Source organism: Vidua macroura, chromosome 2, assembly GCF_024509145.1.
Source record: "Vidua macroura isolate BioBank_ID:100142 chromosome 2, ASM2450914v1, whole genome shotgun sequence".
Classification (NCBI taxonomy): Eukaryota; Metazoa; Chordata; class Aves; order Passeriformes; family Viduidae; genus Vidua; species Vidua macroura.
In genome coordinates, this window is record NC_071572.1 from 104,182,462 (window position 1) to 104,200,689 (window position 18,228).

Below are 18,228 nucleotides of genomic sequence, written 5' to 3' on the forward strand. Positions count from 1 at the left end.
AGTATCTTGTATTTCTAAACGCAATGGACAAAAATACAATTTTTTTTTTTGCTATAGGAAGGCAGTCCATTTTGCTTCTATAAAATCCCAGCCAGGTCTCAACTAATTTGAAGTGATATGAGTGAGATTTAACAAAAGGAAGTATACAAATGTTCAAAGGCTCCCAAATAAGCCATTCATAATAGAGTCCTGTTTCTTTTTTTTTTTTTAATTATAGTAAAGAGTTTTTTGAGATGCATGTTTTGTATGGTCATTCTGTAAACACGCCTAGCAAGAGCCAAATAAATGGAAATCAATTTAAAAAGAAATCAATTCTATTCCAACCAGTAAGTTTGTCCAAACATTCAATTGAGTAAAACTCTACAAAGACTGCCAGTCCACCCAGTTCATTCCCAGCTGATCTGCTCAAGAGGGCACTTCTGGATTGGGGAATAGTTGCTAAGAAACAGCCAAAACCTTCTAAAGATGGATATACTTGATTATCCAGAATGTTGTTGTCATCTGCCTGCTTGCTCAGCTAAATGAGTGAAGTAAACCACAAAAATTCTAACACAACCTGTCTGCCTGACACATTTTTTTAAATTGAAGCAATGGAGTCATGACAACAAGTACAGGAAGAACAGGAGGTCATACCATAGGCTCATCAGTCAATAGATCCATAAGTGGTCCAGAGAAAAGGTCTGTGCAGACAGAAGGGAACAAGGAAAACACACTATACTTCTCATGTTTGTATTTTTTTTAATTCAAGCTTGACAGAGAAAAAATTACATAGTAGAATAAATGTTCATTTATGTAAATTGAGCTTAATCCATCCTTAAGGCTACTCTAAAAAAATCCATAAAAAGAAAAGATGCAGAGAATATAATTTATCTCGACGAAGCAAATTCCACCTCAGAAATGCTTTGGAGCATACCTAGGTGCTATGCAGTTTTCAGAAGAGTGAAATAGAGCCTGAGAGGAAGGCAATATATTGTTAGCAGAAAAGTTTGGGTTTTGTGCTCAAGCACTATAGGAATAGGTGATGTTACACAGGTCAGAATGCTGAAGGTGTAACAGTGCTTGAACATATGTACTTACTTCTGGGAAAGAGCCAAGTTACATGCACCAGCCAGCTGCAAAATAGTCACACCACACTTGCATTTGTTTAACCCCTTGAAAGGTGCCCTCAAAAGGCGTAGTAAAGAAAAAAAGCCTTGAATATGTTAATTCTGCTATTACAGATAGCAAAGAATTTTAAAATAGGTTAGCTACGATAAGTTCATGTTTCTTTTATTGTCTGTTAAGCTACTCAAGCACTTCCAGGGAAATTTGGTTGATGTGGTATAGGAAGATATTATCTCTCTTCTCTGAACAATAATTTAATTCATGGCTGCCCTTTCACATAGAAGTTACTGCCAGCACTTCAGAGGAATATGTCTCAACAGGCAGCATAACATGATGATACAGCAGAGATTTGGGAAGCTAAACACAGGCATTCAGTTTCTCATAATTTGACAAAGAATTCATAACTCTTCGGGGTGAAGTTAACAACATCACCATTATTGATAATAGTTCTAATTTGTACAGCTTGCCACTTAAATATCTTACAGAGGACATATTCTCTTCTCAGGATGTGGTTATTGCTCTCATGCTTAGTGGTACCAAGTCAGCTGTTAAATGTGTGCTCAGTAACACATGTATTGCAAGAGCTGGATGCTCCAATATGTTCAAACACAAACACACACTCCATGAAGCACCAGGAGAAGGATATTTCACAAAACACAGCAAAACCATCTTTTAATCTAAGGTCTAAATCTGGCAAAGTTTATGCTTGTTCTTATATTTATTGAGAGTAGTCTCACTGAAATCTAGGATAAATGGGTCCATAAATCTTGAGCAAAAAATAGCCAAGGAGAGGAAAAGAAGCATTACACTTTCCTGTCAATTGATTTGCTCAATCCAAGCAACTGTCACTCAAAATGGAAATCAGACCCTCTGATCCCTAATCCAGTGATTCAGCCTTTCTCATTGCTCTCCCACCTAAGACAAATTACAAACTACAAGGACCTTATCTCCCAAGAATCTCATGCAAAATAAGACCAATCAGCAGAGTATGATCAGTCTACTTGTAGCACTATATTTCTTTAGCTGAGAACTGTGCTTAACCTGAAACACCTGAATAATCAATATGTTATTGCTTTAACATGTTGGCAGTGGGCACATACCCAATACCTATCTCCAACCCCCCCTTTTTTTTTTTTTTTTTTTTTTTTTTTTTTTTTTTTTTTTTTTTTTGTTTAATCCAATCTGAGAATAGATTAAATTCTTTGTGAAGTGTTTGGGAACCCCAAGTGGGCCTGGACCTCCCCCCACCTTATCCACAACCCAAAACTCATATCAACCAACCTCCCAGAGCCATCAACCCCTGTCCCCACCTCAACTTCACTCACGCACCGGGGGGATCCTGGCTTGATTTTAGCCCTGCATCAGCCCTATGGGATCACTAGGGCTGAGGCTGCCTCACCTACTCCTCCCCCTTGTCCTGGCTGTCTTGTTCCTGGGATAAGGATGGTGGGAGAGACCCTGGCTGCCAAAGCCTCCCACACCCCTCATGGGTTCCCCAATACCCCCGTGCCAAGGAGTTCCCAGACATCACGGAACCTCAACACTGATATTGCAACAACATCAGAGAAATCTAATACTAGCTTCTAATTACTTCATGGCTTTTATGGATATTTTTAGTTAACGGAGTTAACAGCAAATTCCTCAGTAATTGATGGAGTAGCTTTTATGCCTCTACATTACTCCTTCCTTCTTATTCCCACATCCAGCAAGTAGAGAATGGTATCTTCAGAATTCCTAGTCTGATGCTGGAATCAAACTCCCAGGAAACAATCACTTTCTTTGGTCAAATTTGCAGCATGTTTGCTGCATGCAAACACAAAAAAATGGATGCTGTAGTGTAAGACAAGACCATGGATCCTTCAGCTAGCAATCGGATGTTTCAGCTTTGGGAGTTTATGTTGACTTGAAGAACACAAGTCAACATATGTGCATGGCAGTGATAATAATATGAGTATTATATCACCAGATTATACAAGTGATTTTGTCTGTTTTCTTTTATGCAAAGAAAAAAAAATCAGATTTTACAGAGTAAATGCCTTTATTTTTTCACTTTCTACTGAGTATATACTTTACAGAAAGAAGGATAGAAGAAAATGCTGCAGATGTGTATGTCATGAATTCCAAAAAGGGAAGAACCATGACTTCAGTGTAACAATTGACAGTTACATCCCATTAGGGAATGGCCTCATTACAAAAGTTGTCTATCATTAAAAGTTTTGCATAGGAAACCTCTAAAATACTTCACCACTTTTATTCTGTGCTACTTACCACACAGTAGTTTGAATTTCAGTGCAAGTGCCTTGTCAGTTAAATTTGCAGTACACTGTGTGCAAGTGTCATTACTTTCTCCAAATTCTTTTTTTCTTAAAGATATTTGTAACTCATAAATAAATTTGAAAACATTTCTTTAAAAAATCCTGATGTTTATCTCTGATGGTTTTGGAGAATGTATAGCTGTACATAGCAACTTTTTATTTCTTGTGATTAAAGATTATTTAGGCCTTCAGATACAAGTTAATGATGAAGTGTTGTTTTCATGATCTATGATAAAAATAAGTGTCAAAGTAAAATTCATTCATCATGTTGTGGTCTATAACAATGAAACTACTTTTTAAATTTTAAAATAATAAGATATCATTTCACAGTTCCCAGTTTAGACCTAAAAGAAGGCATTTGCTTAGTAGAATAAGATTTTCTTTTTAATTCCAAACATTTTGTTCTTTTTATGATCAGATTGCCTGAATGAATTCTACAAATTTGTGCCTGACCTGATCACTCTCCTGCCAGATGTGATTCATTCTGCTTTCTCAGCAACACCACTGACATTGCTTTCTACTGGCACTGAGTGTGAATGGGTTTCAGTCCTTTGTTTAATCAAAGACAGTTTTATCTTTTTGCTACATGAAGGATTTTTACAGAAATTAAAGTCTGACACTATGCTCAGTTTGGAGATTTGGGTTTTTCTGGAAAATGTTGACTAAATCAACAAAGAAATTTTAACCATATCCCCAAAAATAAGCATTTTCCACATAGGAATGAGCTTACAAATACAGCTTGTTTTTCAGGATCTGCTAGGGCTCAAATGAGAGAGTTAGTCATCTTTTGCCAAGAATCGAAGTGTGACACTTTTTTTTTTTCATTTTGTTTGGGTCTTCCTGGTGCAGTGCTAGCTGTGTCTAATTTAGGAATGACACAGATAAACAAATTGTCAATATCAAGGTACCTGACTAATTTTTTATCTTGTATTTTGAGTAGCATGTCTGAAATATGTGAGAGCATCATATATTTTGACATGATTAAAATTTAAAAAGTTGAATCCATTTCTGGACATGTCTTACATTACCTTTTTGTTAGCAGCAATTTGCAATAATTTATTAATACTCACCTCTAAATTAAAGGGGCAACCTCTCTTGTGGCCAGTGTACTGAACTGATTGGCTCTCAAGAGATCTGAATTAAATTTGTGCATCATTTCAGGATATCTGGGGATTTTTCTTTTCAGTGACAAGTTGATGTTGAGAGGACACTGAAGCAGTTCCCTCATGTTCAGTTTTTCAATAGAAAGTGACATTTTTGCTAATTGTTAATGCTGCCACTGACACTTAGGGAAGCATATGCCTAAGACATCTGCAGTGGCAGAGCTTAAGGATCTGTGGAAGGAAGAAATTGAAGCTGTGAAGACTTTTCTGGGTGAAAAAATATATTGCTCCTATGTAGTGCCCCTCCATTCTTAAGCTGGTGTGGTATTTTAGAGCTTAGGTTACACTCAGAAAACTGATTCTTAGGCATGAATACACAATCTTGCAACTTTCTCTTGGGTTACTTAATTTTATTGGTGGTAAAATGGATGCCACAGACATCCCTCTGCCATTTCAGGGAAGTGCCTGAGCTACATTGCCAGCTGTGCTTTGGGCTGTGCTTTGACCATTTTCCATCCTTAGTGGAATAAAACTCAGCACTGCAGTAAAAGCCCATTTCATTGCAGACCATGCCCAACCTGTTTTCATCATCTCCTGGTGGTGCTAACACAGTTACAAGACTTTTGGAAGATTCTAGGTTTGGCAAAACAAGGTGACTTTTGTCAATATAATTTTTTCCTCTGGCATTAACTAAATACCTCTAAAATGTCATGCTTGGGTTGTTTGGAAAAAAAAATATTATCTATCAGTACCTTATCTATTGGGGATGATCATAATGGGCCTCAAGCTCAGATGGAGACTCAGGATGCTAACAATAGATGTATTTTGACAGAAAAGAGAATAATAAATTGCAGGTCTGTGTGAGCATTATTTAGTACTTCTATATCGGGGGTAAAATAAGAGGTATTTTTATATTTCTTTTTGGAAATGAGACTCCTAATGAATCAGACATCTTGACAGAAAGACAACAAAAAAATGTAACTGCAACACTTCATTAAAGTAAAAGTATCTTTACTATTAATATACAAATGGTGAGGAGTGACAAATAATTGATATACTTTAAGCCATACTTTCAATGTCTTTCATAAATACAAAACCAGCATCTGCGATATTACTTCTTTTTACAGTATAGAGATATATATATATACACACAGCATTTCATAGGGACATATGATTCGGAAACAATAAACAAACTAGCTCCAGTGGTAGCTAACTTATCAATATATAATTCAGGTGGCAGATATCGCAAGTGGGCTGTTGACAACGTGTGGAATAACAAAAACAATATATGGTATGCTTTAGCTTTTACTGTACACAGCATACAAATACCTACCGACTGCTCATTGTAGCAGGAAAGCCTTTTTTTTTCTCCTTTTAAAACCTTGTCTAAGTAGTTCAAAACTCTTAGCAAGAACTCTACACCATGAACGATAAAATTATCTTCTGGGGGAATCTGAGTGCTCTATATATTTGTCATTGATCTGTAGAGATTCTGAGGGTTTGTCTTGCCTTCCTCCAACCCTGCATTTTTCTGATAATCTGAAAAACCATAGACTAATTACATGGGGGAGTTAAAGGATGTGGCAGGGTTAATTTCTCCTCTTCTCTGGTTTTCAGAGCTCTCATTACCCTGCCTTTTGGCAGTGCCCTTCACCAGCCTCCCTTGCTTCAGTTGCTCCCCTTTTCCCTTGTCAATGCTAAGGAGAGATGCTCCCAGCCCTCTCCTAGCTCACTCTTTGGCACCCGTTCTCTCCGGCAGTCGCTTTCCTGAGCTCTGTCGGCACCACATCTGGTCACCTCGCCCGCTCCCGATCTCACCTGTGACTTAAAAGCTGCCAATACAAATTTGGCAATAAATATTTATTTCATTTCTCTGGGCTAAAAATGGCCAATATTCAAGTTTGAAAGTCAAACATTATGAGGATCTCAATGCCTCTTAAGAGAAAAGATAGACTAGTAAACTGAGAATTCTCTGAACCTGATCCAAAGCCAAATTTGTAAGGCTTATTTTGGCTCAGGTCCAAGTAAATTGATGTAAAAACACATATGTGCAGTGGAAATACTGAAGATGACTTAAAACTTACAGAACTGCTGTCAAGTGGACAGGGTACTTCATGAACTCGAAAAAATCTGAAAAAATCTGGAAAAGGGGTGAAGAGTTTTTTAAAAAGGTTTATTTAACCATGATAGCTTTTCATCTCTCAGAAAGATTATCTGAAGCTAAACAAGGAGATTTAAGAAGGAGCATTCTTTACCTGAAATGTTTTCATCTTCACCTAAAGAGGTATTGCAACCACAATAAGTTATTTAAAGAGATGTTTTATTTAAGGACATATAGTAATGTATGGGATAAAACTGTAATTGGATATTCTATCACCATTTCCTGATCAGTGAAAACTCCTGATAGAAAAACCTCCTCTGTGCAAAATGTCAGTAGGAACACGGCAGAATATTTGATTTCCACTTATGCCTGGAAATCTGATTCACAAAAACAACTGAATCAGCTGAGGACATGCAGAGCCTTGCTGAGATGGATGAATAATATCCAGGTCCTGCTGGAATCAGTTTGTGTCTTAAATCCTGGAGGCCTGGATTGAGCCCTGGATTCCACTGTGACTCTTTATGCAGTGCTCTTAGCACCCCTCCATAGATCAAAGAGGTCTTGAGCTTCTCAGGAAATGGTCTTTTTGGAGGTCCTTTAATTAGGAATGAATATCCAACAGACACAACTTCTCTACAAAGATGTTACTTCCTACAACAACTTACATAGCGATGGTGAGGATGCAAATGAATGCCAAACAAACATTCTCTCCAGTTTATCTCCAGAGGTAAAATGGTGGGAAGATGCTTCATATCATCTTTCAGATTTGAGGAAAGATTTTAATGCTTTAGGTCTAAGCCCTTAAATAGAACTAAGGAGACTTTCTATCTGACTCTTTAACTTGAGAAATTGGTCAAAACACCCCTACACATCCACTACGTTCTCCATCTATTTGAAACTTTTCAGCAGTAAGATGCCTACCATGACCCTCATTGGAATTGTAATCTCAAAAGGTTTTTCAAAATTTTGTGTTTGTTACTTAAAAATAATACCTTCATTTTGATTTAGATGAATATTTGAGAATATTTGAGCAGAAAAGTATGTGACAGTAAAGCTTTCAATTATTTTAAACAGGCTTTGTAGACAAATTATTGAAGATTTTTCTTTAATAAAGCAGAGTGGCATGCTATCAAAAGGCACAAATACATTTCCATTATCTGGTCTAGGAAACATAAAAAATGGCATGATGATTATACTACAGTTTGATGATTGGCACTTAAATAAATAATCAAACTAATTACCATCATAAAAAGAAAGACACTTTTTTTTGGATGAACATCGATGCAGAGGCTGAAGACAGCAGTTGGAATTTACTGCACCAGGGACTGATGTCAAACAGCCTTTGTAGATGATGGCCATGATGTAACTACATTGTAGATATCTATGAAGAGATAGAAAGTAGGCCCAACCCTGCAAGGTCTCTTGTGTAAGTACATCCATCTTCCTGCTCACATCCACCCCACTAACGTCAGTGCGGTGCCATATAAGGGGTGGGTTCAACCACACAAAATTTCTTGCAAGGCTGAGGCCTGAATAAATTAATCTTTGTCACATTAGGCATTAGCATCACCAGAATAGCAAATATTTCTGCAACCACAAAAAAAATTTATAAGTCAAAAAAGGCAAATAAACAAACGAAACCAGAAAAACCTCTCCAGGGTATGTTTGATTACTAAATTGCAAAATATTATTTAAAATTTTTTTATTATTGTGGTAAATCAGAACTCAAGTCTACTAAAAAACCAAAAAAATAACAAGGAGCTTTAAGTAATTTTACTTAATTGTACTCCTTTTTTTTTTTTTTTTTTTAAAAGAGATTGTCACTGTCACATTTTGTTCAGTACTAATTTCAATGGCTCCCTCCCACCTTACTCCCTGGAGTATGTTAGTGTAACAATTCAGATTACTTTTACAAATAGTTATATTTTGTCAACTCTTCTGACATTTCATACTAACACTTAAAATTACTTTTAGACAGTAAAAGTGACATTTATACAGATACCTGTTTTTGATGTTTTGTTTTGTTTTTTTTTAATCTAGAATAGGAAAAGAAAATAAACAAATGGTGTTACTCCAGTTCTACATATATCTTACAAATTACTATGCGCAAATTATTACCTCATTTGGAAATATTTGGAACCATTTTGAAATATCAGTGTTTTTCAGCATTCTTTCATACTGAGAGTTTGGTTTTCTCCTGCACAGCAAAGAGTTAAAGCACAAGAGATAACCTATTAATCCACAGACCAAAAAGGTGTGCTTGGGCAGTCCATCAGAAAAATAGAGCTGTTTTATTCTCAGCCCTCACACAGATCAACTGCCAAGAAACATAACAGCAAGAAGAAATTAAATACTCCTGGAAACAGATTTTGATTTGTAATACAGTATAGCGGGAAATCCGTTTGCTTCCAATATTGAAATAATATTGCAATATATTTTGCTTGTAAAGAATAGCACAGGTGTATTAGTAATAAATGTGCTGACAAGACCTCTTAAATCTTCTAATCCCTTCACACTGTAATTAGAGGCCATATCAGGAGAAAAAAAAAACCACCATAAAAACCCCACCAATATAGAACCGTTAGGCCATGTTTTTTGGGTTTTCTTTGTGTAAATTCAATTAAGAAGTACCAAAATTTGAAATGCATCTGCAGTTGAGCCTAGACACTGTTAGTTCTGCTACATTGTATAGGCACCTTCTGGTGGAAATGATCAGGCTAGCTTCAGAAAAAACACCATTTGCGTAGAGAAGATTGAATGGTACCATCCAAATTTGTCACAGCAGGTGGAAGAGGAAATTATGTCTACCATCTTCATCCTCATCACGGTAAAAATGAGAGGGGATGTTCAAGCCACACCAACCACATTATTCTCAGCTGCTGGAGTTGTCCAGATTCCTTCTTTGCATTTTGATAGAAGAAGAAAGCCCAGCTGCAAATACATACTTTCTGGAAAGACTATAAATCCATATAGATAAATGAGACTACTGTTCTCCTAATTATAGGTTAGGAGCAGGCCTGCTTGCTGTGTGCTTAGAACAAATCAGGAAAGCTGATTAGAAATTATCAGAAATCTGATAGACAAGCAGCTATTTGGTAGTACTGCCTGCCCAGTATGTGGGAGCAACATTGAGAGTTCATAAAGGAATGCCTTCGTCTTTCCTTCACCCAGAATTAGTGCCTCAGCATTTAGAGAAACTTCTTTTCAGCACTTTTTAATTATTATCTTCCATGACTTTCATCCCATATTGCCATCCTTCCTTACCCATTTTTTCACTTTGGTACTGATTTTGTGGGAACTTGGCCTCCTATCCTAGCCACACCAGGGGTATGCCTCTGTCCTCAACTCCTTGGTTCATTTTAGGTATTTCTCAATGTGAGGAAAAGTTGTAAAAAACTCATTAAATAACTTGGTTTTGAAAAATAAGAAAGATCTAAGAATTAAATATATTCTCCTCAGCTCTTTCAAATGCACTTAAACTTGGATTAACTGGAATGTCATTATGACATTTTCCTCAAATTTGAGGAGATCCTTTTACATTTTGCTTTCAGTTTTACTGCACAAAAGTCATAAAGTACAAAGACTTCAAATATGATCACAATTCAGATATAGCATGGGAAAATACAATTTGATGAGTAAAAGTACAGTTAAACCTCATCCATGGCTTAGATGTGGAAAATTCACAACTTACTCTACCAGTTACTCCTGACAAGTAGAATTTTCCAGTCTAGTTTTCTATATGGTTTATTTACTTATTTAAAAGCAACACTTTGAAGAGTTTGGTAGGCATGGATATACTATGCTAGCATGGAAACAAACTATATGCTCCAGTTAGTAGCACCACTAAATCAATGACTAATTCATATGAATGAATGTCAGATCAAATAAATCCGTCAAATTTCCTGGTGGGGAATGTTGATCAGAATAATAAAAAGGAATATCTTAAAGAAAGCTTGACGTGAAAAAAAAACGTATTTTGTTGAATATAAGATTGCATTAGTTAATAATTTAAAATCGTTCCTAACTGCTTAGACAAAATCCCCTTTCCATCTGTTTTTACATTGTACTTAAGAGAAAAAGTATGAAATCACAAAGGAAAAAGTCCTGATTCAAAAAGGCCAAGTTTAATATTTTATATATTGATTTGGGGAGAAAATGTATTTACTTTACTAAATAACAGTTTTATTCCTTAGCTAAATTGTTTGAACTAAGACAAAAATGAAAACCCTATATGTATAAATATGTTGGGACACATATTGTAAGTTTTCATTTGAAGTGAAGATTATGATTAAAAAAGAGATTTGTTTTTACACCTTGGCTGCATTTTAGTTCACATGTAACTTTCAAAACTTTTATACAGAAAACCTGAAGCATTGAAAATCGTGGAGCCTTTCAGAGTCACACTCACGTAGTTAGGATGAGGCCAATAAAGTGTTATGAAATATTTGGTCAATTTTATTTGAGTTTGTATATTGTGAGTACTAGGGTTTTTTTTTTTATTATTTATTTATTGAAGAACCCAGGAGAAACTGCAGTGGGACCTGGCTCTCCATTGAAGATTTTTGGTTTTTTTTGATTGCCTCAAGTGATAACCACAGCTGGAATGAATATTGAGTGTCAGCCAGAGCTAAGGTCTTAAACATTATACTGAAACTGATTTAGGTTTGTTTTTTTTTTTTTAAGGAAACATAAAATTTCATTTTATTGTAAATGGAAATAAATACATCATCATATGGCCTGTTATGCATGTAGCTTGCACTGTAAGATCTGGAGAGGCCTGATGTGTTGTTTTTGGTTAGGGGTGCTTTAGAATTTTTCTTCTAAGTAGACATGTTTTGTCATATAATAAATTATAGTTCTTATTCTGCAGATTTTTCAAATTTATAGCATGGGACTTGGTGTCAGCAAAACTACACACTAAAACCATTAACAAAAAAGAAAAATATAGAAAAGAACTGTAGACAGAAACTGTTTCATCGTATGTACACATGTACTAACAATTCCAAGCTTAAGTTTCCCAAGAATTTAAGGTCAGCTGTAAAGTTTTGGTCACAGGATTACTTCAATCCAAATGCATTTTCCAGACAGCTGTAGTTTATCTTATTATGCTTTGCTATCATCTTCTTTTGACTGGATGATGTCATTAGCAACTTTGATTTCTATGGTTTCTGGATTTAAAGCTTCTTTGCCATTTTCCTCCTTTAGTGGCAGCTTCCTATCAGAAAAAAAAGAGGAATCATGGTAACACAAGAACAAAACAATCTGTAATTTAAGTCTATAACATATATACGGTTCATATAGGTCACAGTGTAGAACAATAGTTTTTTTTTAAAGTAATGTATAGTTACTCTATTATGAGCACTGAGGTTCTTTTGTTTTAAAGCAATTCATACTAACTCTTTCCATTTCTATAAAGCCACAAAAATCACATTATAAGAACATTGGTGCTACTCAAAATACAGTTCTTCAATAAGACAAAAGAAAGAAAAAAAGTCAAATTTCTTGACCCAAGACAGTACAGAGGTATGTGTTGCCTAAGCTACTGTGAAACACTTACAGTCAAGCTTTTTGCTTGACTTTTAAATCTCAATTAAACTTTTTAAATGTCTTTTCTAAATGTAAATTCAATCATATACAAAAGAACACGGCTATTATTGGTGATTATGCCAAAACATAGGTAAAGAATTTCTTATAGTGCAAGCAGGTAATGGAAGTTATCATTAGAAAGTTCTACAGTTTAATTTTCATGGATCATACAATGTAGCTTCATTAATAACTTACAGCTCTTTTAAGACTTAGTGAAAACTCTGAAGATTTGGCAAAAGACTCCCCACCCTCTTGAATATGATCTCATTGAAAAAGGTCTTGAAAATCATTGATTCCCTTCTGCCAGTAATTAGCTGTTGAAAAATATAGCTGTCAAAAAGATGTACGGTTTACTGAGATGTTCCTGTAATAATGTCTCCTGGGCATAATAGCTCTTAATTGTGATTCCAGTTTGGGTTTGCTTTCTGTTTTTTTTTTTACTAGGGAATAGTATGCATATACCTCTTTTATTCAAAATAACTGTTAAATGTTTCAGTAAATTTCTGTTTTGCTTGATTCGATTTCCCAAAGAGCAATACACTATTCAAAACCTGTCTGAGGAATCTCTTAGGAATATCTTATACAAGGCAGTGTTTAATAACAGAAAATAAAACAAAACAATACCTGAATTCCCAGTCTTATGAAATTTAAGTTATTTGAAATGAACTAAGAAATATGCTGCTTATCCAGAGGTTAAACAATGAGCACAACAGGTATCTGAGAGAAATCCAAGATTAACTTGTTCTGCTATGGTAAAATACATGGGATATATCATCAGATGTCTGGCTCTGAGCACAGAGGGAGGTATCTACTAATTGTCTGTTTCTGATGGCAAACCCAAAGGAAACAAACAGATTTCAGCCCACAGCAAGATGCCTGAAAGAATGGAAACAACAGAATGAACATAAATCTATTTCTAACTGTAGGTAAAACACTGGGGCAGAGGAAGGGCAGCTCATGAGATGCATTTGTGATAGGCAGGCATGTGTGTCAAATATCTGATTAGGCAAAACAATGAAACAAGTACACCAAAAACAACCCCCAAAACCTAATTTAATATAGTTTTAAGAAAAGCAGAGTAATTTCTCAAAAGATGGTGCTGTAAAGAAGGAAATATTTAGTCAAAGTCAAAACTGGGGAATCGACAGAATATACCAACCATGTGTGGAAATTTAAAGAAATTGGTTTAAGTGGATTAAGACCATGTTACAAAATATTTGAAATAGGAAGATTTGCTAGAACCCTGTAGAAGGATACTGGACATCACTGAAATCCACGTTCATGCAAACAATGAGATAAAATTAGCCTTGCTTTTACATGCTCCACATGAACCACAACTCAAAAAGGCTATACACAAGTAAAAAATTTTATGCATCAAGACTTTCCTCATCACAAAGTCCATGCACCATTCTTGAACCTTATTGTATTTTAAAACTTATGATTTTGAGTTTTTTTAATAGGGTGTGAGTTATGAATGTAAGTTATCATTAGACATTGTTCTTTTTCCCTATGAAAACATTTTTATTTTGGAATTTTTGTTTCCATTTGCTTTAAATACATATTTAATCTCTATGAATAGATTAAATAATTTTCCTCTTTCAATTAACTAATTCAAGTTTAAGTGTTCTAATTATATCAATTTTTCTACACCAAATTATTCTTTAGCTACATCTTTTAGAAAGAATTCTATATTTTTCAACTGAGCAGACTAATCCTTTCAAATGTTTGTTCATTTTATAATAAAAAGATTTTTTAAAAAAATCCAACAAAAACCCAACAAAAAGTTCTCTCACTTTAATCAGATGTTGGCTGCTATCAATTATTAATAATATTGACTTCCTCTAGGATTACATGCGGCCTAACATCTGCTGATACCCATACAAAACTTTAACTTAAATATTTATTTTCTTATTTCATAGAAAAATGACTCCTAGCTATTTTGATACTGGAATTCACCCAGCTGCACTAATACTAAGAAAAACTCAACCAATATTAGAAACATATTAATGTCAGACTAGGAATATAATTATTGTACCACATTGTATGTGGTACTTTATTTATATTACAAAAGTGTGATATGAAATGCACAGCTTAAACTGATTTCCTGCCAGCATGATTAAAACTTGTTGACTTGCAGGTAAAGTACTTTGAGCTAATCTGTCATACATGGATTCCAACCATGGCTTTGACAAAGATCATCTGAGATAAGGTAAAAACAAAGTTTGCCAAATAATATTCTGAGCGATAAAATAAAGAATATTATTGTAAGAGGAAGTAATCTCTTTACTAATTAGTTCCCACAACTTCTTAAATTGCATTTGAAGTTCTGAGTGTAATTTGCTATTATTCAATATAATTCAATAATTGTTAAAAATATTTTATCTAATTTAACCTCAAGGCTTATCTTGTATACCTTTAAGATAGCCAGAATTAGTCATAATGAACCCCACCTTGTTTCACTGACTGCCTGAAATGTCCTTGAAATTTTCTTTCCTGCAAGCTAAGCTCTCCCCTCCAAGATCCCTTCTGCTCATCCTCACCCTGCCTTTCTGGCTGTTGTTGACAATGTATTTTTGTGTTATTCCTATTGACTTCTCCTCTACTGCATTTTCCCGTTGTGCGTCTCACTCCTACTTTATATTGCATCTCTGTTTCATTGGGTATGACCTGTGTCTGAGTCAAAGGTCTTTCCATATTCCCTTGGTATCAATGGCCCTTCAGGTGTCCCCATTGCACCATCTCTTTTCGTCTTTAGCTTCCCAAGTGACACTGTCCCAGATCTTTAGCTGAATTCTGTACATCTGTGCTTTGGACTGCTGACGCCTTTTGCCATTGGCTGTGAGGGAAGAAATTACCAAGAAGGAAACTGTCATCATTGTTGGTATCTCTTAGCAGTCCTATTTTTCCAAGGACATAATGCCCATCAAATAATTATCAGTTGTTCCTGGGAGTTAGCTTTTCAGGGTTTTTTGTTGGTGCTTTTTTTTGTTTTGTTTTTCTGTCATGACAGTGGGGACTGATTCTTTCCCCTTCCCCTAAGATAATAAAATATTTTTGATTTTAACTTTCTCATCTTTCACTCCTATCAGCTGATCTAATGAGTGTGACAAGCAGAAAGAAGTGAATTGGATCTTTCCTGGTATCATGTTTCCTGCAAGATGCATCTGATTTGAAAGATCTAGTGCTAAAAATAGTCTTGAATCACGAACAAACATAGACCTGGTGCTTTACCCACTAACATATCCAAGGCCTGCTGGACTTGTACAATGTTTACAACTACAATCCCCTGACTCTTTAGATAACTCTGGGCTTTCCACTGTGCCCCTGATTATAAATTCTAATATGAAGAGCAAACATATCAGTAGTCACTAAACAGATTGCATAATTATTTCATTAACAAGTTTGAACTCTTTGCGCATAGTTCCTTCAAAGGACTGTAGAGCTTAATGTGCAGCTACTTAACTTCCTATTTACTAAAAATATCAATGGCAGCTGGTAGCAAACCTTTTTTTTTAATTAAAGGTTCTGACTCTTACAGTTTTACATAATGGCAAAAAATGAAATTTCTTCATATTTTCAGAAAAGGAAAAGACTGTTTTGTAAGAACACCTTCTCCTTTTAAAGAACAACTATGATTTCATCAAATTATCAACAGGTGAATTTCTGTATTTACTACATAATATTCTTCATAATCTTGATGCCTTGAAGATTGTGGATATTCTCAGTTCAGTCAGAGAGAAAAGAGAATGATTTCTGCCAGGCTAAACCTGGGAAAAAGTCCGAGAGGAATATAAACAATCTATTATCTTGTTTTCCATTCACATTGTTTATAGATATGTTCTGCCACACTGACATAAGTCCAGTGTACCAATCAGGTGAAATGTTTTTACTTTAGAACCAATGAAATTAGTCTTCACAATGTTCTCTATAAAAAAGAGAGGTGCTTTTGAATAAATGCTCATTCTTTGCCTTTTGAAGATGGAGTCTCTTCATTCCCATCCTTGCCTCAACAGCGACAGAAGATGTCATGAGATAGGAAATTTTTCCAACACATGGAAAGTGTTGGGCTCAAAGCAAAGAAAATTTAGAGGTTTCTTCAGTAATTTCATCCCTGGGCACAAGGCTGGTCCCATTATTCAGAAGGCAGACAGAGCCTGTGAGCATGGCTGCAAACTGCTGTGGTTTCTGTCCTGAGAGAAGGTTGCAGGGACAGGAAGGGGGGATAAGGAAATGGAGCAGAGGCTGACCTTCAGCACTATTAATCCAATTACACTGTGTGGACTTAAATACTGAACTAAGTTCTCAGTTATGTGTATGAAAGCAGGAAGGGGCACTCCAGTGAGGAGCTGGGTTTCTGGAGCACAGAATCCTTGTGCCCCATCTTCAGGATGTGTGAGAAGATGCCTGTGAGACTCAGTTTAAGGTCATTTGTGAGAGTTAGGAGATTGTTCCCACAGTGTGGTTAATAATTGCTGGGTAGGTGGTAAAGACAAGGTGCAACCAAATTAAAAAATCCTCGTAACTGCTGTTCCCAGCCAGTGTCGATGAAGTACCATGACTTAGATTGATTATTGCAAAAACTAAACCAATCAAACAAACCCTACACTCACACACTGCCTCGCCACAGCAGACCACTCTGGTAATGCTATGTACCTCCCCTCAGAGTGTGGGAAGTCCAGTCTGTCCACACAGATCAAGCCAAGATCAGCTTGTGTGAAACTCCAGGGAATATCAGGCTACTTACTCTGGTTCTGTGAGGGGAGTTGTCTCATTTGGCTCATTTACTGGACTCCCATCTTCATGGCTGGTAATTCTTTCATCCTCTGTTCTCATTTCCACTATTGGCTCTTTTGATCCATCTTTCCTAAAAATTATTAAAAGAGTTTTAGGTCTCTTATCATCACATTAACTATGTACATGGCACATAAAGTATTACTAAGATCCCTTCTCTCAAAAGTTGGCAAAGAAAAGGCAGAACTAATTATCAGTGACTAACACCACCAAGACACATTTAACAGCGTGTTCCCAATTCCTTGAAGTCTTCAAAGCATCCTGTATCCATGGTTACTTCCCTAACTCTGTAAACATGATGAATTAGCATCTCAAAAGAGCATTTTGTTTATGACTAATAATAAGGTGACAGCTTTTTCATGGGAATAGATGTAAACTTCCCTAACCTAGTATAATAATGATAGGACTTGATGCCTAGTTATACTTAAACTTTTCTGGCAGCACTAAAGAGCCATTATGTGAGTATATACACCACAAAAGTGTGCTTTAATCTCCTGGGATTGTGACAACCCCAGCTGCCATTGATGCAAAGAGCCCTTGTGCGGTAAAAATCTAAGCCCTTCTGATTTTGCTGGTAAAAAAAAACTGTTTCTACATCATATTTCCCCCATTTGAGGAACAACTGCTAGTTTCTCACAAGTAAGCAAATGTATAAATATTGTGCTAATTAAACAATTAATTATAAGGAGACAGAGCAGTGAGTACTGTCATTATGATTTTGTTGGTAACCAAAAATCATAGAATAGTTTGAGTTGAAAGGGACATTTATAGGTCATCTAGTCCAATGCCCCTGCAACTAGCAGGGACATCGTCAACCAAATCAGGCTCCTCAGAACTTCATTCGATCTGACTTTGAGTGTTTCCAGCAACGGGATGTCTACAACCTCTCTGGGAAACCTGTTCAAATGTTTCACCATCCTCACTGTAAAACAGATTTTCCTCATGTCCAATCTAAATCTACCCTCTTTCACTTCAAAACCACTATCCCTTGTCTTTGTAAAAAGTCTGTCCCCATCTTTTTCATAAATTCCCTGTCAAAGGGATGCAGAAAAGTCTTTATCTCAGCCAGACCTCACAGAGAGTGCTCCATCCCTCTGATCATCTTTGTGTCCTACTCTGGACTTGATCCAACAAATCCATGGACTGCTGAGCTGGATGCAGCACTCCAGGTGAGGTCTCACCAGAGCACAGGGACAGAATCACCTCTCCTTAACTTCTGGTCATGCTG

General features: G+C 35.9%; 1 protein-coding gene across 1 annotated transcript in view; it reads right to left on the minus strand.

The window, feature by feature from the left end:
* Positions 1-10,010: 10,010 nt before the first annotated feature.
* Positions 10,011-18,228, minus strand: part of NCAM2 (neural cell adhesion molecule 2) — a 140,664-nt gene continuing 132,446 nt past the window's right edge. The window contains exons 17-18 of the mRNA XM_053969832.1: positions 16,954-17,073; positions 10,011-11,838 (exon numbers count right to left, since the gene is read on the minus strand). Coding sequence (XP_053825807.1) covers positions 11,727-11,838; positions 16,954-17,073 — 232 coding nt within the window. The 3' untranslated portion in view covers positions 10,011-11,726. The remainder of the gene's footprint in view (positions 11,839-16,953; positions 17,074-18,228) is intronic.